Source organism: Aquarana catesbeiana, linkage group LG04 (assembly GCF_042186555.1).
Source record: "Aquarana catesbeiana isolate 2022-GZ linkage group LG04, ASM4218655v1, whole genome shotgun sequence".
Lineage (NCBI taxonomy): Eukaryota > Metazoa > Chordata > Amphibia > Anura > Ranidae > Aquarana > Aquarana catesbeiana.
The window spans coordinates 590,573,690-590,598,729 of record NC_133327.1 but is presented as its reverse complement, the minus strand read 5'-3'; the positions used below and the strand labels follow the sequence as shown (position 1 = coordinate 590,598,729).

General features: G+C 42.3%; 1 protein-coding gene across 2 annotated transcripts in view; it reads left to right on the top strand.

Moving 5' to 3' along the window:
- Nucleotides 1–25,040, top strand: part of RRBP1 (ribosome binding protein 1) — a 117,825-nt gene that overhangs the window by 70,160 nt on the left and 22,625 nt on the right. For both annotated transcript variants that reach the window (XM_073628161.1, XM_073628160.1), the window contains exons 12-17: nt 5,855–5,947; nt 8,645–8,734; nt 10,900–10,989; nt 18,676–18,768; nt 21,479–21,550; nt 22,687–22,782. In XM_073628161.1, coding sequence (XP_073484262.1) covers nt 5,855–5,947; nt 8,645–8,734; nt 10,900–10,989; nt 18,676–18,768; nt 21,479–21,550; nt 22,687–22,782 — 534 coding nt within the window. The remainder of the gene's footprint in view (nt 1–5,854; nt 5,948–8,644; nt 8,735–10,899; nt 10,990–18,675; nt 18,769–21,478; nt 21,551–22,686; nt 22,783–25,040) is intronic.

The window sequence follows — 25,040 nt, the reverse complement described above, 5'->3', positions numbered from 1 at the left end:
AGCGTTACTGGGCTCAATTCACGAAACGTTATCTACCACTTTAAAATCATAGGTAAAATAGCTCATAGTGTTTTTCTAAAATATTTTGGAATTCACTAAAAAAAAAACTACTAAAATACTGCATGCGCTAGGGAATCCCACTGACAGCAGATGAGTCCTGGTTGTTAAGGAAGCGGCGGGTGGCGGTTCCTTAACATCCAACTGAAAGTTCATACATTCCTTACATTTTGCATACCTGAACCTCAACTTATTTGATGCATGCATTTATTTATTATATGCTGTATTCACCAAGTGTTTTTGCTTTTTGAGTTATATACCGCTTAAAGAGATAGTGAATTGACATTTTTACCATCCAATGTGATATTTGGGAAGAATGTGTTACCTGGCCCAAATATCGCATGCGATAGCTTAACTGAATTGAGCCTACTGAGTCCAGTAGTTGACACTAAGCAGTGGGTGTTGGGAGGGTGGCGGTTGGTCTATTATCAAGTACTTTGAAGAAAGAGAAAGGCCTCAGCTAATACTATAGATCAGAAAATATCATTTAGGTGAGGGGCGGAAGATCAATTTAAGAGTCATTAGTTAATAGTCTAGTTTGATACCATTGAGTATAATGGAAGCATAGTTTGTTGGGTATCAGTAGGGAAAGTTTGAATAAAGGTTTTTTAGATCATCAAAAAATGTGTAAATATGTGTTATCTTATGTAGCAGGCCCTACCCATTCCATACGGAAACATAAAGCAATTAATTTATCTACAAACAATGAGCTAATAGGAAGATCGGGGTAAATCCATTTTATGTTGGATGGCTTTCCTTGCCACAAGAGATATATTAATGAGCATTTGTTTGTGAACACCACAATCTTCAATGTTTGGTTCCATGTTCTGAGTGTCTTGTGTAAGTTTCCTAGTAGAATATATGAACAAAGTGCAGAATCCCCCATAGTGAAGTGCTGAAGAGCCATAATTCACTCCTGTTCTGTGCCCCTTTTTTATGCTCTGAGAACTATAAATTTCTTTGGTGCTTGGCTTTGACTTGAGCCTAGTACACACGGGCCAAATGTCGGGTGACTTGGACCGGTATAATAAAAACCGGCCAACATTCGGCCCGTGTGTATGGTAGATGGACTGACAGAAACTGAACATTCGTCCGACTTCTGTCGGGCGAGCATGCTGGACAACCAGCAGCTGACCGGTTCCCAATCAGTGCTCTCGGCCAATGCCTGAGAGCGCTGACCGGAGTGTTCTGGCATTGGGGCCAACCCCCTGTCAGAATACAATACAACTGCAGGGGAGATTGCTGTACTAACATTGGATTGTTAGTACAGTGGCTCCGACCTGAGCTGTCAGTTTATTTTTCGTTCAACCCGTTGGGTTGAACGAAAAAAAACTAGTGGTGTATACCAGGCTTTAAAAAGAGAATTATGGGTAATTGGGATGCATGCTAAATGGCGAAACATGCAAGTTTTAAAGATAAGTCCTCCAATGCAGAATAGTTCATAATAGAACTAAAGGGAGAGCAGATATCTGCCAAAAACAACAGACAGAGAAAAAAATCTGCCTATTCTTGAATGAGTTTCATTAGTGGTGTTTCCCACTTGGCTAATTAAATATTGTGACCAGTTAGGAGTTGCGCAAACACCCATTTAGTCACATGGATGATTCCAGTATGGTGTGTGAGAGCTGACAGATTTGGTGGGATGGAGTCCACTAAAAAATGAACAATGCTACTTTTGCAGCAGATTGGAAGATCTCTGCGATAAGACACCTTCACATTCTGAAGGTTCTCGTAAACATCCTCCAAGTAGGTCGGACATGGCTCCAGGTCAGGAACATCACTGTCGCTCGTATTCCTCTTCAGTTGTATTTCGCAAATATTACCTTTTTGTTTTAGGGTGAAGTTTGGTTCTAAAGGTGCTGTTTAAAGAGGAACTGCAGTCTACTCACATAATTTGTAATAAAAACAATTTGCCATTCTGAAGCTTCCCTCCAACCACTTTGCATATTATTTTATACATACTGTGATTCTGTACTTGCCAAATATACTGCAGAAATCTCCCTCCATTGAGTCTGGCTGCAACCATTTTAACTGTGGGCAGCTGAAGCTGCTGCCTGTTCACTTCCTGGATTCACACAGAGGCACACCTCCAGCCCTGCAGCTCTGATTGGCCCTCTTATGACTCATCCCCCCTCCCTTTCTGCCAAACTCTCAGAGAGAAAGAGCTGTGCATGATGTCATAAGCCTAGGCTAATGACCAGAAATAGGAAGTGGGCTGTATAAGGTATTTACTGGCAGAAAAAAAAAGGTTTTACTATCCAAAGTTAAAACAACAAGGGCAGAAGATTTAATTAGATGGAAAGATGAAAAATGACTGAAGGTCCACTTTAAGGATCTACACACAACTTGTGTGTAATAAACTATATGAATATATATAAACTTGTATAGTGGTTTTGTATACTGCCTTCCTTTTAAGTGCTAAAAAAAAGCAATATTTTCCTGTTTTGTGGAGTAAATGTGAAATATTGCATGAGCAGTAACTCCTATTGGTGACTGTCCCATATCGGACTGCTCAGGCTAGAATTTCAATAGAAAAAAAAGCAGTCCTAAAGCAGGTAGTTTGTATTGAACGAAAGGACGAAACTAACAACATGCATTAAAACACAGGAGTAACCCAGGCAATAAACCCTTATGGTTTGGCCTCTTTCGCTCTTTACAAGCTGATTGTTATGCCTTTCCATTCGTTCACTCCTTACAAGTTGCTATTCATTCCTTTTCCATCCTTTCATTCCTTACAAGCTGATTTTCTTAGGACTGCATCGTCAATATAGAGCCAGCACAAGCCAGCAATCATTTGATTTATTTAGCCTCAAGTAGGAATTCAAACCAGGCAATGAGCTCCCTGTCTTCTTTTTCTAACCCATAGTGCTCTGGAAGTCATTTATCATGTAATAAATGTTTGTTTGTTAAACATTGTAAATATATAGGGAGAAAAACATATATAATATATGGTTCCAAATATACTGTATGTTATAAAACATATATGACAAATGGATCCAAAATTATTAGTGTTTCCATTTAAAGGGTAAGTATACCTTTTTTATATCAAACAGTTTCCCCAATGAGACTAAACACAAATGATTATGTGGGCCTACTGTATAACTCTAATGTTCAGATAAAATATTTTTTATTTTTACATTTTCTCTTCCAGCCTTCTTAGCATCCTTCAAAATAGACTTGCATATTCAAGACTTGGAAAGATCTGAGCAGAAACATTTTTAACTGGAGTTTAACTCATACACTATATTACCAAAAGTTTTAGAACGCCTTCCTTTACACGCACATGAACTTTAATGGCATCCCAGTCTTAGTCCATAGGGTTCAATATTGAGTTGGCCCACCCTTTGCAGCTATAACAGCTTCAACTCTTCTGGGAAGGCTGCCCACAAGGTTTAGGAGTGTGTATATGGGAAGGTTTGACCATTCTTCCAGAAGCGCATTTGTGAGATTAGGCACTGATGTGGACGAAAAGGCCTGGCTCACAGTCTCCGCTCTAATTCACCCCAAGGGTTTTCTGTCGGGTTGAGGTCAGGACTCTGTGCAGGCCAGTCAAGTTCCACCACCCCAAACTCACTCAGCCATGTCTTTATGGACCTTGCTTTGTGCACTGGTGCGCAGTCATGATGGAACAGGAAGGGGTGATCCCCACACTAGTCTCACAAAGTTGGGAGCATGAAATTGTCCAAAATGTCTTGGTATGCTGATGCCTTAAGAGTTCCCTTCACTGGAACTAAGGGGCCAAGCCCAACCCCTGAAAAACAACCCCACACCATAATCCCCCCCCCTCCACCAAATGATTTAGACCAGTGTACAAAGCAAGGTCTATAAAGACATGGATGAGCGAGTTTGGGGTGGAGGAACTTGACTGGTCTTCAGAGTCCTGACCTCAAACCTGATAGAACACCTTTGGAATGAATTAGACTAGAGACTGTGAGCCAGACCTTCTCGTCCACATCAGTGCCTGACCTCACAAATGTGCTTCTGGAAGAATGGTCAAACATTTACATAGACCCACTCCTAAACCTTGTAGACGGCCTTCCCAGAAGAGTTGAAGCTGTTATAGCTGCAAGAGGTGGGCCAACTTAATATTGAACCCCACAGACTAAGACTGGGATGCCAACAAATGTAATGTGTGTGTAAAGACAAGGGTCCCAATACTTTTGGTAATATAGTGTATTTATAACATGATCTTTCAAATATATAGTAAACGTTTGACTGAATCCTGAGATCTTCTTCTGGTTCAATCATTTTTATTGGGTTTTCAATCCAGAAAAAAATGGGTGCCAAATTTGCCCATGCAGGGGCTAAGAAAGAAACATTCCATAGTACGAAACATTGTAAGGTGCCAAATAAAGCCAGAACAATATAAAGTATAAACAAATAAATGGGAAGACGCAGTGGGATATCCCAGAATGTGAATCTACAAATGCCAAAAGATAGGTGTCCCATCCATGGTACAACCCAAAATGGAAAAATATAAAAAAAGGGGAAAGGAACAGGGGGATAGAGGCCCCAAGAGTTAAAGAAAGAAAGCAAGGAGGGAAGTATGGGTACAGAGAGGAATAAGGGGGGTTGGAAAGGAAACATGGGCTCAGGACCTTCTCACGCGTCAGTCATAGGCGACCATTGCTAGCTGGATGTAATGATGGGAAAGCGTACTCAATGCAAGGTTCCTGTATTTTGAGAAACTTTGAGTGAGAGTCCTTTAAAATACTAGACGTGTTTGTTAATCATGAGGGCCATCATAAGGTCCTTCACTCCCTGGAAGGAGACTGCAGGTTTTTTCCAGGCTTGGTCGATGGTTCTTCTTATAGAAATGAGTATGATGCCAATTTCTGATGGTGAGCATATTGGCCCAGGATATGACAGTGAGATCTTCTTCAAAAAGACTGTAGATTGCCTTTATGAGCATTTGCCTTGCCCGTGTAGGGCAAAACAGGATTACTAAACTACCACCTGCTTAGCAGCACATACTTGCTCTTCTTTTCTTTTTTTTTTTCTCCTCTCCGTTCAGTCAATACTTGATATTTTCAGGTATGAGGAGCATGTGACTAACTCCCCTCCCTCCCATGTGACAGGACTGATGCTTGGTGATTGGCCTCTTAAGTACCCAGCCAGAAAAAAGGAAATAAGTCCTCTGCCCTGAGAAAGCTTCAAGTCACGCCTTAGAGTTTACATGTGCTTACTCTCTTCATTCTTAGGCAGGCCATAAATTAATCAATTTTCTGTTCTTCAACCATTGGTTGAAGGAAAGAAAATTGCTTGATTCCGCCATCAACACAGTCAGTGTTGATGGGGTAATCCCTCCCGCTGTGCTATTGTATTCTGACAGCAGGTTTCCCGGTCATCAGAATACATTGATCACTGCTGGTGGCTGTAGCTTCCAGCAGTGATTGACCGAAAAAAAGACAGGCTGGTTGTACTGAAGGTAATCGTTAGACAACCAGCCTGCCCATAGATGGATTGAAATTCCTCTGGTTCCTGCTGAATGGTAGGTTTAAGTGGCTCAACAGAGTGGTTATTCTAGCAAAGGGGATTGTGTGCAGCTGTATGGTGGGGAGGGGGTGGAGTCAGGTGAGTGAACTTGCCGTGTTGCCTTGCTTTAGTTAAACTCTAGCTCCATACTAAACACCTATTGTTGCTATGTCTTTTTTTAAAATTGCATCTGTGTTTATATAATGCTTAGGATCATGTTTATTTTGCCTAATTGTATGCTGCTAAATAACATCAGCCTCATCTTCTTTGACAAAATTAGTCTGTACTTCTAAAATTTCTGGAATGTGTGTTTTCTTTCCAGGAAGACCTGTCACAGCAGCTCAGCGGAGTTCAGAGTCACACGAAAGAAACACTAATGTCACTGTTCCCACAAGTTACTGTGGAGTCACACCAGGTATGGATATGATTATAGTTTACAGTAAGCTAATCCCATTGACATAAACAGTAGACAAATATATGGAGGAATATGGGTCCCCTTTAAGGAACCCCCTATAATCCTCTTTAATGAATGAAAGATAAAATAAATCAAATAAAGCTGCATCCAAAGTAGTTCTGGTCTTTTATACCACTATTACTATTTTATGCTTGAAAAACTATAGTTCTGAATTGGACATCTACTCAGGTCCTAGATGGTAGTGAATGAAAAAGTGATGCTTCATCTCTATAGAATAAGCTATGAATTTAGAGGATGCTCTCTAAAAACACCATATCCTTTAACCACTTGACCCCCAGAAGATTTACCCCCCTTCATGACCAAGCCATTTTTTGTGTTACGGCACTGCGTTACTTTAACTGACAGTTGCACGGTCATGCGACACTGTACCCAAATAAAATGTATGCACTTTTTTCCCACAAATAGAGCTTTTTTTTGGTGGTATTTGATCACCTCTGCGTTTATTTGTTGTGCTATAAACAAAAAAAATGACCAATTAAAAAAAAAAAAAAAAAAAAAAAAGTTTTACTTTCCGCTATAAACCATATCCACTAAAAAAATGCAAAAATCTGATTTCTACATAAATTTAGGCCAATATGTATTCTGCATACATATTTTTGGTAAAAAAAATCCAATAATCACATATTGATTGGTTTGCGCAAAAGTTATAAACCAGAGAAGACAAGAGTGTAACTCTGCGCTTACCCAACAAGGAAGCAGCTCACACAACAAATAAGGATTTTGTCAAAATTTCAAATGCATATACAAGTGTAGCGCTGTGGGTTTAAAAAACTTATAAGAATATAAGAATAAAAAAAAAACATCTGTGTCAAACAACAGAAGTTACAAAATATGTTAGCTTGACAAATACACAAAATAAACAAAATAAAGTCTCTGATGTTTCCTCAGATGTTTTAAAGGTTGAAAAGGACGGATGTTAGTCCCAAGATATGTATAGTTCCTTATTTACCACGTGGATAACACATGCAAAAGTGTGATGGACCCTCCACATAAGGACAAAATAAAGGCTTACCAGAAGGATTGAACTCATAGGAACATACGTTCAATGAGTCAATCAAGCTTGTAACCCCAACGGGTAATCAAAAGAAGGAACCTCACGACTGAATGGTGGTAAAGCTTCAATACATGTCCACACTTCTGACGGAACTCAAAGTGAATGGCAAACCTTCCCACGAGTCATCTCAGATGGATAGTTCATATAAGGATAAAGAAGGGGGGCCACATAGCATAATACCGTTTGGGAAACAGATTTATTAAAATAAGTAAACAACTTACATTTCGGTAGTAAGAAAAGCGCTTTGAATAAAATTATGGCAGGCAGTGGAGTCTCCCGACACGTTTCGTCTTAAAAGACTTCTTCTGGGGTGCTCCCACACTGCTGCCATACCCATGCGCAAAAGTTATACTGTCTACAAACTATGGGATATTTTTATGGAATTTTAATTTTTTTATCTTTTTACTAGTAATGGCAGCGATCAGGTACTTATAATGGAACTGCGATATTGCGGCGGACAATTCAGACACTAACTGACGCTTTCAACACTTTTTGGGGACCATTGACACTAATGGAGTTATCAGTGCTAAAAATATGCACTGTCACTGTACTAATGACACTGGCTGGGAAGGGGTTAACATCAGGGACGATCAAAGGGTTAAATATGTGCCTAGCCAGTGTTTGTGTACTGTAGGGGAGGTGCTTTTACTAGGGGAAGGCATTGATCCATGTTCCTGTTTGGCAGGAACACAAGATCTATGCCTTCCCTACTGAAAGAACGGCGATCTGCCTTGTTTACATAGGCAGATCGCCATTCTGGTTCTCTGCCTAATGATCGGTGGTTGCAGGTAGACATTGAGTCCGCTGTGCCCACAGATCAGCTCCCGCTATGTATAAACACAGTGGGAGCGGGCCGGTGGTGGTGCGCATGCGTGCCCCAGACCCAGAGGTGCAGGATCATGTACTAGGTACATGAACATACTAGGTACATGATCCTGTGCAGCAGATCCGCCTTGCCGCCGTATATGTAAGTTATACGGTCGGCAAGAGGTTAATATGTGACAATACTGTTACATGTTTATGCCCGTTTATAACAGACTTTTGCATGTTCTGATGCTGAATAACATATCAGGACTTTGGTTTCAATAAAATGCATTATAAAAAAAAAAGAAAGTTGCGCTGTTGCTTATAGCATTTAACTGGTTACAGGTCACTGAAAGGTGAACTCTGGTTGCTGTTAGTTTTCAGCTATTGGCATATTGCTGTTTGCCTAAGGCTGACCATACACTGTTAGATTTCTGTCGGTTCCCCCATCCTAGCTAAACAATGTGGATGGACAAATCTCCCACTGCTGGCTATTGACAGTCGACACATGCAGCTGTCTGAAAACCCAAACAGTGGCTGCATCTAATTGGATGCAGCTACTGTTCAGACCACAATTTTCTGCCCGGTTCCCTTATTTTTCACATCAAAGGTGGCTGCCAGACTGGTGGCAACAATGCCACCCGCAGATTGAATTTAAGCTGGTTTATCAGGAACTGGGTGAAATTCACTCCGTGTATGGCCAGCTTTACTAAATGAACTTGTATCATGAAGAGGCCCGATATTTTGATTGTTACTGACTGTTGTATTTCCACTTTCAGCTGTACAGTGAGTGGCTTCAGGAGTTCAGAGAAAAATCATCCGACTTGCTGAAGCAACTGAGCCAGCCGACAGACCAGACAGATTCATCTGTAAGTGTTTTATTCTCAATGCTATTGATCTGGTCATAAATGAAGCAAGGAGCAATGCTTTGCTAGATATATTATACGTACATTATTATGGGATGAGGATCTAAGACTCTAGAATTCATGGGATTTGTAATTTTCTTCAGGGGAATCAGTACGTATTTTGCAGAAGCAGAAAATCATGATGCACCTGAAAGTATCTTCCAGTTGGGTTGCTAAAAGAAATGAGCATGTTGGTCCGCGAGTCACTGCAAATGGGGGGGCATTTGCAGTGACTCGCAGACCAACTTGCTCATTTCTGATTGTGAGAGAAGTTAGCCCGGGTACACACTGCCCGTGAACTCCTGCGCGACTTTGAAGTTGGACCCCAGCGCGACTTTGGCACGACTTGAATGCAACTTCTTTAACAGAAGTCAATGCAAGTCATACCAAAGTCAGGCCAATAGTTGTTCAGAAACCTTTTTCAAAGTCGGAGTGACTCAAGTTGCACAGATTTTAGAACGCTTCCATTGCACAGAATGGGGTCCGACTTCTGATGCGATAAGTGCTCCAAAGTCGGAGCGATTGTCGCATCAGTGTGAACCGGGCCTAAAGTGTTTGACCATCCAAAACTATTAGTTTTGGATAGTGTTGGGAAGGGTTAGAACCCCTGGGAAGTTTTTGAAGCTGTCTAGGTTTCTATTTTTCCTGACTTTCTGTATGGTGAACCCATTTTTATTGAACAGGAAAAGGGGAAAGCTCTGTAATAGAGTGCCAATTAGCAGTAAAACCCCTACTGTATCACAAACAAGTTTTTTTTTTGTCTAGAGATATGCTTCAAAGGAAACCTGGAAGAGAAATACACAGCTGCTATAGCTGATCTTTACTAATAAAAAAAAAAAAAATTTGTTTTGTATATTCGGATTCATTTCATATATTCGTTATTTTTTTTATCGAATTGGAAATGAAAACATATTGCAATAAATACAGCAAGTTATAACAGTGAAATAAGATGATAATTCATACTTTATTATAGTCTGTTTTATTCTATTCCTTTATTTTCTATTCTACTTTATTATATTCTGTTTTATTCTATTATATTCTTTTATTTTCTATTCTATTCTATTCTTTTATTTTCTATCCTATTTTATTATATTCTGCTTTATTCTGTTCTTTTTTTATTCTGTTTTTATAAGGTTGCCCATGTAAGAATCATCATCTTATTTCACTTTTATACCTTACTGTCTTTATTGCAGTAGTATTATAGTTTTCCATTTCTATAAATGTTTTGTTATAATTTATTTCGGATTCGTTGAAACTTATGACTATTGTGATTTAGAAATTCGGATACATCCGAATCTCCGAAATAACGAAAATGTCATCCAAGTTTAGAAAGAGTGAATTGCACATGTCTATTAATTTCTATGCTTCTACTTCAATGCAGCAGTCTGCGTGATAATACACCAGCTCACTTGTAGTGTATGCTAAATGTCAATCTATTCTATAGGACACATTTATAATGCAACAAATGATGCATTTGTGTTTTTGTTACTTTTTATGGTTAACATTCGTTAACTGCATGCTTGCCCATTTGAGTCACATCCTCCACCATTTAGCCAACACTTTGATTTTCTGTTCTTCATTGTGTAATCCTGGTTATGTTTGCAACATTTGTAATACAGTCAATCTTATATTTGCCATCACCAGTCCAACTTTGCTCATTTCAAAAAGCTGTATCATTAATGATTTAATTTATTCTCTATGCCAGCATTTCTCAAAACAAAGGAACCCTTGAAATGACTTCCAGGTCTTAGGGAACCCCTGCTAAAAATTGCTACTGTATATCTACAACTAAGTATACATTAGTGTGATGGACAGTGGGAAGAATGCTCATTACACTTTTGGTCATTGGGAAGAATTACCCCCTTACAGATATCTTAAAAGATCGGTGGTGTCAGTAGGAACTTATCTAAGAGGCAGAAATTCCTCAAGGAACACCTATCCACCTCTGGAGGAACCCTGGTAGAAAAACCCTGCTCTATACAGTATCACTATGCTGGATACTACTGCAAGTCCACATTTACCATACAGCCAACATTTGTTTCTTTTTAGGATTTAGCTAGCTGCTAAGATTTTGAATTGAAATGCAGTTACATTTTGTGTTAAGGTCTCTTGTCCCATCTGGGTTTCAGGATTTATTGCTTAAACTAAAAGAAGCAGAAGAAGCACAGGTCTCCTTGCAAGCAGAATGTGACCAATACAGGACCATCCTAGCTGAGACGGTGAGTTGCACTGTCATTCTAATTATGCTTATTAGCACATTACGTAGGGTACTGCTTATGTCGTACTATATATTCACACATCATTCCTGAATATGTGCAGGCCAGTCAAGTTCCTACACCCCAAACTCGCTCATCCATGTCTTTATGGGCCTTGCTTTGTGCACTGGTCCAAATCATTTGGTGGAGGGGGGATTGTGGTGTGGGGTTGTTTTTCTTTCTCGAACATCACGGGACACAGAGCCACAGTAATTACTGATGGGTTATATAGGGTATCACTGGTGATTGGACACTGGCACACCCTATCAGAAAGTTCAACCCCCTATATAATCCCTCCCCTTGCAGGGATACCTCAGTTTTTACGCCAGTGTCTTAGGTGATGGACGTGTAAAGATGTCCTGTGCTGAGCTCCAAAGGGAACATCCCATATCCTATACTGGGGCAAGCCAGGCGAACCGGATCCATTCAAAGTGTCCTTTCTAGGCCAAATTGGATGGTACCCGGGCCTCGTGTCTGAAGAAACAAGGTTTTACCTGTAACACTTTTTTCTTTTTAGAGAGCTGGGCCCCGCATATTAGAAAATGGTTTTCTAGCCTAATTTCTAGCCGGGTGCTTTACAGGTCCAGAACTGCAGGATCCCCCTATCCGTAGGGGGCCCCAGTCTCTGACGGTTTTCTAAACAGAGCCCACCGTGAGAGGTGAAGATTGGGTCTGTGTAAACTGAACCCTGCGGTTGGATAAGGTAAGAGGAGATTCCACAGAATTTTTTAATTCTAGTAGGTTTTCTCCTTTAAGGTAAATGCATGCTATGCCTGTTGTGACCACCGGGGGCTGCCAAGAGCACAAACCTTGTCAGTCTGATGTCAGTCTCAGTGTTCAGGCTTCACAGCGTCTCCGGCCGGCTCAAGGTAGGATGGATGGGGGGATTTCTCATGTTTGATGTTCCCCCCAGGCTAGGGGGAGGCCACAGGGGTCTAGACAGCGGTTATACCGCTTGGGCACCGCCGCCCCCGCCGCCATTGCCGCCATTGCAGTTTTCAGGCAGGCCCCTCACTACCAGCCTCTCTCCCTCATCCCCCTCCCCCAGCCTTCCTCCATAGTGTTTCCGGAGGGTTGGCCAGCGCGGAATTCGAATTCGAGCGGGGGGGGGGGGGGGGGCGGGACGTCAGCACAGGTGCTTAAACTCCCAATCAGGCCAGCTGCAGGCTATTTAAAGCACTCTGTACAGGTGCACACAGCCTTTGGAGGGACACAGAGCTGACAGGTCGCATGTAAGGTGGGACACAGGCATTCTCCTAGGCAGCATTTACTAAGTAACACCAGACTGAGCATTGGGTAGCAGGGCTTTTAGCCGGACTACATCGCTCAGCAGTCAGTGTTCATTTTATGATACCTCCACCTTGTTGCTTTGCACTATGGGTAGAAGAGGTTCAAACACCCCCAGAACCAGAGACACTAGGGGATCTCGTTCAGGTTCTGAGGACCCCCTGTCAGCAGCATCCTCCCCCCCTGAGGGGCCAGGGACAGCTAGCCAGGGAGAGCCATTGGGGTCAGGGGCTATACCTGCCTTCGTCACATCAGCCCCTGTATATATTACACAAGAGTTTATTTCTCAGCTATTAATGGTTTAGAGGAAAGATTAATGGCCGTGATTACGTCTTCACTTTGTGGAAGAAAACGCACTAGGCCTTCCTCTGTTTCCCAAGACCCTCAGGAAGAGGAGCTCAGGGATAAAGGAGACTAATCCCTTTCAGGGGATCAGGATGGGACGGATGATTCCTCTTCGGAGGAATCAGGTGGAGAGGGACCCTCTGCAACTTCCCAAGAGGAGAAAGTCTTAGTGCAGATCCTTACTGGATTGGTCCGCTCCACATTTAGGTTGCCTGTACCTGAAACTGTTAAAGAATCCTCTGCTGCTTTGGGGTCACTGAAACCTTCTCAAGCAGCACAGGCTTTTCCTGTTCATAATTTACTTGAAAAGCTCATTTATTCTGAGTGGGATCACCCAGACAAACGTTTTTTTCCGCTGAGAACGTTTTCAACACTTTATCCGATAGAAGAAAAGTTTATTAAAATGTGGGGGATACCGGCCATTGATGCCGCCCTTTCCTCCGTAAATAATAGTCTGACTTGTCCTGTAGACAATGCTCAGATGCTCAGGGATCCTGTAGACAAGAAGATGGAATCCCTATTGAAGGATGTTTTTTCCTTGGCAGGTTCAGTGGCTCAACCTGCAGTTGCAGCGATTGGAGTCTGTCAATACCTAAGAGACCATGTTAAGCAGGTTATCAAGGTATTACCTGAACAGCAGGCCCAGGGGTTTGCTAACCTTCCTGCGGCCTTATGTTACGTTGTTGACGCCATCAGAGATTCTATCGTGCAAACCTCTCGTCTTTCTCTGGGGTTGGTACATATACGTAGAATCCTACGGTTGAAAAATTGGTCAGCCGAAGCACCATGTAAGAAGCTCCTGGCGGGGTTTCCATTTCGTGGTGAAAGGTTGTTTGGAGAGGACTTGGATAGCTATATCAAGAGAATCTCTTGTGGGAAAAGCACTCTCTTACCTGTTAAGAAGAAGAGTAAGTGTCCCTCTTTCAAACGGACTCTCTCCCCAGCGCCTGGGGCTTCAGCCTCCAGGCAGTCTCGACGGCCTCCCCTGTCTGGGCCCAGGGACAAGAGTCAACCCCAGGGACAGAAGAAGTCCTGGGGGAAGAAGCCTACTAGGCAAAACACTAAGACCTCTGCATGAGGGGGCGCCCCCCGCTCGCTCGAGTGGGGGGAAGACTGCGGTAGTTCTCAGGGCTCTGGCAGGAGGATTTCCAGGACAGATGGGTAATCTCCACGGTAACCTTTGGGTACAAGCTGGAGTTTCAGGAATTTCCCTCTCCTCGGTTCCTCAGATCAGGTGTTCCCAGAGACCCAGAAAAGAAGCAGTCGCTCCTTCTAGCGTTACAGCGACTTTTGTCGCAGGAGGTCATTATGATGGTTCCCGCAAAGGACCAGGGATTGGGCTTCTATTCCAACCTTTTTATGGTCCAAAAACCAAATGGGGATGTCAGACCCATTCTGGATTTAAGGGATCTGAACCGATTCTTAAGGATTCAATCCTTCCGCATGGAATCAATTCGGACAGTAGTCTCCACCCTGCAGGGAGGAGAATTTCTGGCATCAATAGACATCAGAGATGCATATCTGCATGTGCCCATTTTTCCTGCTCATCAGAAGTTTCTGCGCTTCAAGATAGGAGGGCGCCATTTCCAGTTTGTGGCTCTGCCCTTTGGGATAGCCACTGCACCTCGAGTGTTCACAAAGATCTTGGCTCCTCCTCTGGCCAGATTATGGGCTCAGGGTATAGCTGTCATAGCATACCTAGACGACCTGCTCTTGATAGGCCGGTCGGTAGCCTCTTTGAACGGAAACTTGAGGACCACAGTCAGGTATCTGGAACACCTGGGTTGGATCCTCAACTTAGAAAAATCTTTCCTAAAACCAGTAAGAAGACTGGAGTATTTAGGTCTGATCATTGATACAAGCCAGGAGAGAATATTTCTACCCCAGGCAAAGATCGCTGCTTTAAGAGAGCTGATTCTGGCAGTCAGGTCCAAGAACGGTCCTTCTGTCCGCCTTTGTATGAGACTACTAGGGAAGATGGTGTCTTCATTCGAAGCAGTTCCCTATGCTCAGTTTCATTCAAGAATGCTGCAACACAGTATTCTGTCGACCTGGAACAAGAAGGTTCAGGCATTAGACTTTCCGATGCACCTGTCGCATGCGGTGCGTCAGAGCCTCAATTGGTGGCTCATACCCAAAAACCTGCAGAAGGGGAAATCCTTTCTAACGGTTACCTGGACGGTGGTAACAACAGATGTCAGTCTGTCAGGGGAGCAGTTCTGGAACAGTCTGCGGTTCAGGGGATATGGTCCAAGACAGAGAGGACCTTACTTACCCATCAACATTCTGGAGATCCAGGCGGTATATCTAGCCCTAAAAGCCTGGACTCTCAGGATACAGGGCTGCCCGGTCAGGATCCAGTCCGACAATGCCACAGCAGTGGCTTATGTCAATCATCAGGGAGGCACCCGGAGCCGAGCTGCTCAAAAGGAGGTGAACCAGATCTTAGTCTGGGCAGAGATGCATGTGCCATGCATATCGGCAGTTTTTATTCCAGGGATAGAGAACTGGCAGGCGTACTATCTAAGTCGCCAGCAGTTACTCCCAGGGGAATGGTCTCTACACCCCGACATCTTTTGGGCCATATGCCAAAGATGGGGGGTCCCAGATGTAGATCTCTTTGCATCCCGATTCAACAAAAAGTTAGACAGATTTGTGGCAAGGACAAGGGATCCTCTTGCATGTGGGACGGATGCGTTGGTGATTCCGTGGCATCGGTTCTCACTGATTCACGCATTCCCGCCTATTCTGCTACTGCCACGACTCCTTCGCAGGATCAGGCAGGAAAGGAAGTCAGTACTTCTGGTGGCCCCCGCTTGGCCCAGAAGGACTTGGTATGCAGAAGTAGTAAGGATGACGGTGGGTTCCCCGTGGACCCTACCGGTACGCCCAGACCTGTTATCTCAAGGTCCAGTGTTCCATCCTGCCTTACAAATGCTAAATTTGACGGTTTGGCTATTGAGACCCACGTTTTGAAGAGTCGTGGGCTCTCAGGTTCTGTCATATCTACCTTGATTAATGCAAGGAAGCCAGCTTCCAGAATGATTTATCATAGAGTCTGGAAAGCTTATGTATCCTGGTGTGAATCCAGAGGTTGGCATCCCTGGAAATATGTTATAGGTAGAATTCTTGATTTTCTACAATTAGGATTAGAGATGAAGCTGGCCTTGAGTACCATCAAAAGCCAGGTCTCGGCTTTATCAGTATTATTTCAACGGCCACTTGCTTCGCATTCTTTGGTCCGAAACTTTATGCAGGGGGTGATGCGTCTTAATCCTCCGGTTAAAGCGCCCCTAATTCATTGGATGTAGTAAGAGCAGTCAAGGCCTATCTCGAGGCAACTGCTCAGATTCGCAAAACGGATGTTTTGTTCGTGCTGCCAGAGGGTCCCAATAGAGGACAGGCAGCGTCAAAAGCTACCATTTCTAAATGGATTCGACGATTGATCATTCAAGCTAACGGTTTGAAACAGAAGATTCCTCCATTTCAGATCAAGGCACATTCCACAAGGGTGCTTCTTGGGCAGTGCATCACCGGGCCTCGATGGCTCAGATCTGCAAGGCCGCAACCTGGTCTTCAGTTCATACATTCACCAGATTCTATCAGGTGGATGTGAGAAGGCATGAGGATATCGCCTTTGGGCGTAGTGTGCTGCAGGCAGCGGTACAGGGTCCTCAGGTCTGATTGCACCCTACTTGGTCGTGGTTCCCCCCCCTCAGATAGCATTGCTCTGGGACATCCCATCAGTAATTACTGTGGCTCTGTGTCCCGTGATGTTCGAGAAAGAAAATAGGATTTTTTAAAACCGCTTACCTGTAAAATCCTTTTCTTTCGAAGGACATCACGGGACACAGAGGTCCCGCCCCTCTTCTAATACACTATATTGCTTGGCTACAAAACTGAGGTATCCCTGCAAGGGGAGGGATTTATATAGGGGGTTGAACTTTCTGATAGGGTGTGCCAGTGTCCAATCACCAGTGATATCCTATATAACCCATCAGTAATTACCGTGGCTCTGTGTCCCGTGATGTCCTTCGAAAGAAAAGGATTTTACAGGTAAGCTGTTTTAAAAAATCCTATTTTCAGGGGTTGGACTTGGCCCCTTAGTTCCAGTGAAGGGAACTCTTAAGACGTCAGCATACCAAGACATTTTGGACAATTTCATGCTCCCAACTTTGTGGGAACAGTTTGGGGATGACTCCTTCCTGTTCCAACATGACTGCACACCAGTGCACAAAGCAAAGTCAATAAAGGCATGGATGAGCGAGTTTGGGGTGGAGAAACTTGACTGGCCTGCACAGAGTCCTGATCTCAACCCGATAGAACACCTTTGGGATGAATTGGAGTGGAGATTGCAAGCCAGGCCTTCTCATCCAACATCAGTTCCTGACCTCACAAATGTGCTTCTGGAAGAATGATTTAACATTCCCATAGACACACTCCTAAACCTTTATGGACAGTCTTCCCAGAAGAGTTGAAGCTGTTATAGCGGGAAAAGGTGGGCCAACTTAATATTGAACTACTTTTGTTAATATAGTGTATCTCCACTATTCCTGTTCTGGGGATAACACACAATTTGAGATTTTCTTTTACTTTACATTTGGTAATAATGGTAAACATTACTAATAAAGAAGGCAAATCTCCCTAACGGGCACAGACAGCAAAAAAAAAAAAAATTGACAGGGGTTCTAATTCCTCGGCCACCGGTGCCATTCCTTCCGAGCCCTGTGCCGTGAACGGTGGCTCCTGCACGCATAGGCAGGAGTGACATCATTGCGACTCCGGCCAGTCACAGAGCCGGAGCCTGTGAACCCAGAAGCAAGACCGGTAAAAATGGATGCATACTAGCACATTATGACCTTGCAGAAAGAAGAAAAAAAACAAAAACAAATGTCCAGCAGTATACAACTGCTTTAAGAATTCCCTGCGCCTAATTCAGGTAAGCTTTTGTACCAGTGTCGGTAACATTACTGCCACTTGCAACAAATTCAGATAGTTCTTACTACTGTCACTATGGCAGAGACTAAATATTACCAGCAACTCTCAGATTAGGTAAATGGTGGTGATTAAGACCAACTCTAAGCTGGTACAGTGCTCTGAGCATGCCGTGCCTGTGCTGGGAAGCTGTCATGTATGTGGCAGATGCCCCCACAGGGCTGTACCCCCAGCCCCATTTAGCGGTTGGCTAGGAGATTCCCTGGCTGAAAGCGAAATATAAAGAAAGGCGATGTCATTACCCAAATATGGAAATGCCCCATTTAGCTGTCAGCTAGGAGATTCCCTGGCCAAAGGCTAAATGTAAACAAATGTGATGTCATTACCCAAATATGGAAATGCCCATGTTTGGGAAATGGTTTGTCACTGGGTGTTTGGCGCCCAATGGGAAACTGAGAGACTAGTACACTTTACATTTACAGATCCACTTTGATTAATGGCGCATTTTTTAAATTTTTTTTATTTCTTCGCTGTGTTTTTATTCTTTGTATATTTATTTATAATTATGCTTAATTTGTATGTAGCCCTGTGAGATACAACATTTCGTTCTACTGTATGTCCTCACGTGTAGTAGAATGACAATATAGCTTGACTTGACTTGGCATGGTAGTGGGTGGATTCGAAAAGCCATTATTGAAATAAAGTGCATATGGATCAGCCCACTTCCGTGTGCTATCAATGAAAAGCAAAGCGCATCTGTTGGCAAACTAGGCTCTCAGTTTCCCATTAGGCTGCCCCCACCGCTAGAACAAAACTCCTCAGTCCCCAACACTTTCAGTGCTGCGCCCCAACAGAATTCTAAAGGGTGTACATGATACCCTTTAGGAATTTCTTCAAGGGTGTTTGTCACTATTTACTGATGTGTTTCCTGCCTTGTTATGTGGAGTTCATCTATCACCGACCCCCCCCCCCCACTGTTTCTGAAAACATACCCCTTTGGCCCCTTTTCTTTTCTGTACCCTATAATCTTAATAAAACAGATACACTGGTCTAATATTGGCTTCTGACTTTTCATTGTCTTAGGAAGGGATGCTGAAGGACCTGCAGAAGAGTGTTGAAGAGGAAGAGCAGGTTTGGAAAGCAAAGCTGGAGGCATCTGAGGAGTCGCTTACAAAGGTAGGTGCAGCTGCACTAAATTGTCATTTTCAGGAGAAATCACCAGTAGCAGCCTCCATGTTTCTTTCATGACCGTTTTTTCCTTTAAACTAGTAGCAGCATTAAAGAAAAATCCTAGAAATCACTAAGTATGAGTGTCTGGACATGACCCATCACAAAGACCAGACAGGGGACATGGCACAAGATATATTAGCATTCATTATGTTGTCATTTTAAGGTATAGACTTTAAAGTCCATAGACACACAAAGTGTAGCTTGGCCGTGTCCCCCGCTCCCTCCTCACTGACTGTGATTAACAGTAGGGAATGGCTTCCGCTGTTGTGTCTAATCCTATGAGGAGGGTGAGAGCCGATGCTCTCATGCACATCACTGGATCAAGATCAGGTTCAAGTATAAGTGGGGGCTAGGGGGGAAGCTGCACAGAGAAGGTTTTTTTACCTTTAACGAAGAGAATGAATTAAGGTAAAACAACTTCTACCTTTAGAACCACTTTAAATGGCTCCCGCCTGCCATATAGACAAATGACAGTGGGCGGGATGCTCTCTTGTTCTGGGACGGCGTCATATGATACCGTCCCAGTCTCACCGTGCTTACGATGATGTGGCTCTTTACCCATGTGATCAGCTGATCACATGTAAACAAGGAAATGCCAGTTATAGGCTCTCCTTGTCTCCCACTGACAGAATGTGAGGAGAGGAGAGCCGATCAGCAGTATTTTCCCACAGAGGAGACCTGTACAGGGGGTCCCCTACTTACAAACATCCGACTTACAAACGACTCCTACTTACAAACGGCAGGAGACAACAGGAAGTGAGAGGAAATCTACCCCTAGGAAGTAAAATTCACTCCTGTAAGAGTTAATATGGGAAAAAGGTGTCTCCACTGATGCTTTATCACCTATCCTTATTTCCCTAATAACCCCAAATTTTCAAAATCCAATTGTCATTGGGACAGAAAGTGAGGTGAAATCTTCTGAACAGGGGCACAGACAGAAAAACAAATGTTACAGGGGTGATAACCCTTCCCTATGCTATCTACAAAACTTAAAAATATATTTTTTGGCTGGAGCTACACTTAAAAAATGTACCTGTTCCGACTTACAAACATATTCAACTTAAGAACAAACCTAAAGTCCCTATCTTGCTTGTAACCCGGGGACCCCCTGTACAGATAATCAGTGCCCTGGTCATCAATGATGCCAGTCAGTGCCTATCAGTGATGCAAGTCAGTTCCTGCTCATCAGTGCCTCCCATTAGTGCCCATCAGTGCTGCATATCAGTGCCCATCAGTGCTGCATATTAGTGCCACCTCATCAGTGCCCTTCAGTGCTGCCTCATCAGCGCACATCAGTGAAGGAGAAATTACTTATTTACAAAATTTTCTGACAAACTAAGAAAAACTTTTTTTTCACATTTTTGGTCTTTTTTTTGTTTTTAGCAAAAAATAAAAAACCCAGGGGTGATTAAATACCACCAAAAGAAAGCTCTATTTGTGTGAAAAAATGATAAAAATTAAATTTGGGTGCAGTGTTGCATAAATGTGCAATTGTCATTCAAAGTGTGACAGCGCTGAAAGCTGAAATTGGCCTAGACAGGAAGGGGGGAAAGTGCCTGGTATCAAAGTGGTTATTTTCTCTTGGGTTGTGTCACAGTAACAGGGAATTAGAAAGTCAGGAAGTGATGGAAATCTGTTCAATAGGAGGCACAGCAATAAAAACATTTTTTAGTAGACTACGGAAGAGTTACAACTTTTGTAAGTTGTTTTGTATTGCTGGCTGTGATTTCCACGTTCTAATTTCTTGTCCTGGTGTCACTGGCATAAAACATGAAGGGATATCTTCCGAATAGGAGTCACAGGCTACTATTGATCACTTTTTGGCTGTCTATCAACAGCTAGTAGTTCTGCACTAACTAAAGAAAGCTGAAGTGTGGTTACTATGGATGCTACACACCTTTGCACTTTACACTTTGCTTTATTTGGATTAGGCCTGTTTAAAGTGGAGTTCCACCCACTTTTTAATCTTCACATCATCCGCTTTTGAACAGACCATAAAAACAGCATTGGGTGTTTTTTTTTTTTTCTTTCTTTCCTTACCTTGTTTCCAAGGCTTTGTTTATTTCTTCCTGTTTCATCTCTCCACGGCAATGTACATAATTTTCTGCGCGCACTGGCTCCTAGGAGATTTGTGTCATGATTCCAGGGAGTCAGTGGGTATCGCTGCCTCTCAGCATCGCGCTGCGCCGTGTGTTTAATGTGCATGTGTGAGATCGGAAGGTGCATACTGGGTAGCCAGCAGCACCTAATCCCAGAAAAGAATCCTAGTGGGCTTCACATGCCCACAAGCAAGATGGAAGCACTCAAGAAAAAACACAAAGGTTCTTTAATAAAAATTTAAAAAAAAACTAAATAGAGCAGCAGTTTTCTAGAAAATCTCGTTTAGACAATGATTTTAATAACAGCAGAACAGGTGCCCTTGAAAAAAAAAAAAATATATATATATGTAGGTGGGACTCCGCTTTAAAATAGCAATGCATATAGGTACCTCCAATTGTCTAAATGGTTGGCTTTTGATTGTCTTTCATTTATTCTCTTATCGTACTTCAGTAAATTGAAGCCACATTGGTTGTTATGGGTTCATTTGTTAGAATCTTTACACTACTTTTACTGTATAAACAGCTCATATATATTTATTAATATTTTTTCCCTATAGTCACAAATCCAAATAAAGACCCTAGAAGAAGCAGTGGAAAGGCTGAAATTAGATGTCCAAAGCACAGACCAGGTAATATTACTCTTTATATTACAAAATGTCACTGTTGTTTGTGTGCTATACTATACCAACATTATAACAAGAGTTCACAGAAATGGAGGACTTTTCAAACCCTTCATTTTTGGTCTCAAATCATTCATTAGAGAGTTTGGAATTAGATAGTCAATAAGAAAAAAAAAAAAAAAAAAAGAGTGTCTCATGGTTGAAATGATAAAAATATTACAAAGATTCTAGTGTAACTAATATCTCAATGCAGCTTGCAAAAAAATATTAGCATAGATGACCCATTTGAGACGTGGGTAAACAAGAAGAGGAGATGAGCATGAAGCCCAGAGTTAAGATGAGCAGAAGAGAGCTCGACAACTAGCCTGGGTCAATTTCTGAGCTGGATTGCCCATCTATTAGTGAGGAAGTGTCCATGTGGACCAAGGGATCTCACATCCGTTTGAACACTGCAAGAGTATTTTTCATTTTTGCTGTAAAGACTTCCATCAGTTCGACTTACTGAAATCGAGATTGTATTGGGTATTGTGGGTCCACCTACAATATAAAGCAGCAGTAGGGATATGCAGAAGTACCTTTCTTGGCAGTCCTAGGCATCCTTTGTCGGGGAAGACCCAGCAAGTATACCGCTGGATCCAATGGGGTTTTAATTTGTAAAAGGCTGTAGACAAGGGCCTACACTTTTTTTTACAAAATGGCGGTCTCTGCTAAAAAATATATATATATATATATATATATATATATATATATATATATATATATATATAAAATATAATATATATATATAAAATATAATATAATATGTTTGGGGGTTCTGAGTAATTGTCTAGCAAAAAATACAGAATTTAACTTGTAAGTAACAAATGTCAGAAGAAGGCCTGTCGGCAAGTGGTTAAATGTCCATCAGACAAAAAAGTTAGTTTGGCTACAGTTTTGGGCAACAAGCCCTTCAGCAGGCCAAGAAAGACAGATCACACCCCAAATACATATAGTTTATAGTTTATATACTGTGCACAGTTTGTTTTAAGGTGTCTGCATGCCACTATACTGATGCTGAACAATTTTTAGTTCCGTTCTTCAGTCTAATCATTTTGCAGAGATATGTTCGAATACAGAGAATACATCATTATCTCTCTATATTTCAGCTCAAGGAATGCATTGCTTTAATGGAGGCACAGCTGGAGACCCAGATGGACACTTCTAGCACAGAATGTCAGAACTATTCCAAAGAGGTGGAAATTGTACGTGTCTTGTAGCTGGTCATCATGAATCTGTCCCTGTATATAAGGGTTCCTACATCATTGGGAATGGGGAACAGCTAGGCCTTGTGTTTAGATGAAACTTACATATCATCATATTTAGTATCAGGCCTTTAGGCCTATGGGAATGTGCAAACTGCTGGTTCCTGGGTTTATCAGTTACTGCAGCCTTCGCAGTCAATGACTTTTGCATTGTTGTATTATATACATGTTATGTAGGTTTGTGTGTCGACTTTTGGCTCCTAAAGTTGGTGGATATATGTTAACATGGGAATGCATTTTCAGCACATGGATATTTTACACAAGAGTAAGGTATTTGTCACTGGTTCCTAATATTACATATCAGTGCCGGGATAAGATCACCTGCTGCCCAGGGTGAAAATGCCAAACTGCACACTCAATCACCCCCCCCCCCCCCCCCAACTGTCCCAATTTGATTTGACCGCAATAATATTACCTACATTGGTTGTCAATTGTGTTATGCTGTTTAAACCCCTCTACATTGGTTGCCCCCATCTTGCATTAATTATCAGTAATTATACTGATTAAAACCTCTCTCCCCCATAAGCGGTCAATGGCAGGGTTAATTTAACCCCTTCATGCAGCATTAGGGGCCAGTGGCTGAGCTAATTTACCGATTTATAATGCAGCATGGTGGAGTTAATGAACACTGGCCACTAATGCACCTCAAAGGGTTAATAAATACTGTCACTGACCACTAATGCAGCAGTGGCCAGTGACAGTTTTAATAAACTCCTTCATGTGGCAGTACTATCCAAGTGGCAATGTTTATTAACCCGTTCATCCCCCCCCCATACCCCCCATGGAGTTACTGAGATCCCTGTACAAAGCTGCATCGCAGGAAATGGCACTCTGAATCTGATTGCATTGAATATAATGCCTTTCCTCGGCCTGCTGCTTTCAAGTAGTCTGTGTTTAATTGACCTACCTTACATATGTCCCCCTACCACAGGGCGGCTCCCTCTTCCTGGCCTGTGAATGACATCATGTCAGAAGGGCAGGCCAGGACTATCACCTGTCAGGCAGAGATCACAGATCATTAAAGGGATAAAAAACCCAGAACCAAAAAAATGTAATATATTGCCGCTTACCAATCATTCGGTTTTATGACTGCATTCAATTTCTTTTTTGGGGCTTTTTTCCCCTCTGTTTTCATCTGGTGATCTGGCCAGTAACACATCTCCTAGAGTACCCTCACTCTGGATGAAGGAGCACAGGGGGCACCTTTGGACAGCAGCATTGTTAGATGTACTAGCAGATTTAGATTACACTAATAAATTGAAGCCAAACTCCAGCGGATGCTTTTGAAACAATTACAACAAACAGTTTTTTTCCCTTTTGGGACAAAGGTTTTACATAAATAAATACAAGCAGATCATTGTAAGCACCCCAGTCAGCGGTAAAGGGTATGTCTCATCCCTCTAACTGGTACATCTGCAGGACAGCTTGTTCTTTTGAAAAACAGATCAACTCACTAGTTGGATCACCAGGTGAAAATAAGGAGATTAAATCCTAAAAAAGAAAACTACTACAGCCATCACATCTAAGAATTGATAAGCTGCAATATAATAAACGTTTGCTTTTGGGTTTAATACCACTTTAAGGCTATGCCATAGATTACTTGATTTTTCTTTTTTGTTATCAACAAAGGGGCTGGAAGAATCCCCCACTGAGACATTGGGGTTGATTTACTTAAACTGGAGAGTGCAAAATCTGGTGCAGCTCTGCATAGAAACCAATCAGCTTCCAGTTTTTTTTGTCAAAGCTTAACTGAATAAGCTGAAGTTAGAAGCTGATTGGCTACCATGCACAGCTGCACCAGATTTTGCACTCTCCAGTTTAGTAAATCAACCCCTTTGTGTTCTGACAGTGGGACTCCTCCGCTGTCAGAATACACTGATCAACAAAAGTTTTCCAACATCTCTGTTCAACAGATGTTGGTTTGTTAGATCTTCTGTTAAGCAGGAATGGCCATTTTTAGATTGTAAGCTCTAATGAGCAGGGCCCTCTGATTCTTCTTGTACCAAATTGTAATGTAACTGTAATGTTTGCCTTTATTTTGTTAAGCGCTGCTCAAACTGTTGGCACTATATAAAACCTGTATAATAATAATAATAATAATAATAATAATATAATAATAATTCATGGATTGAAGTTTGTCCGTTCCCTGCTGAACTAGTAACCATGGAGCACTACTATGCAAGGCACTCTGCTGCTTT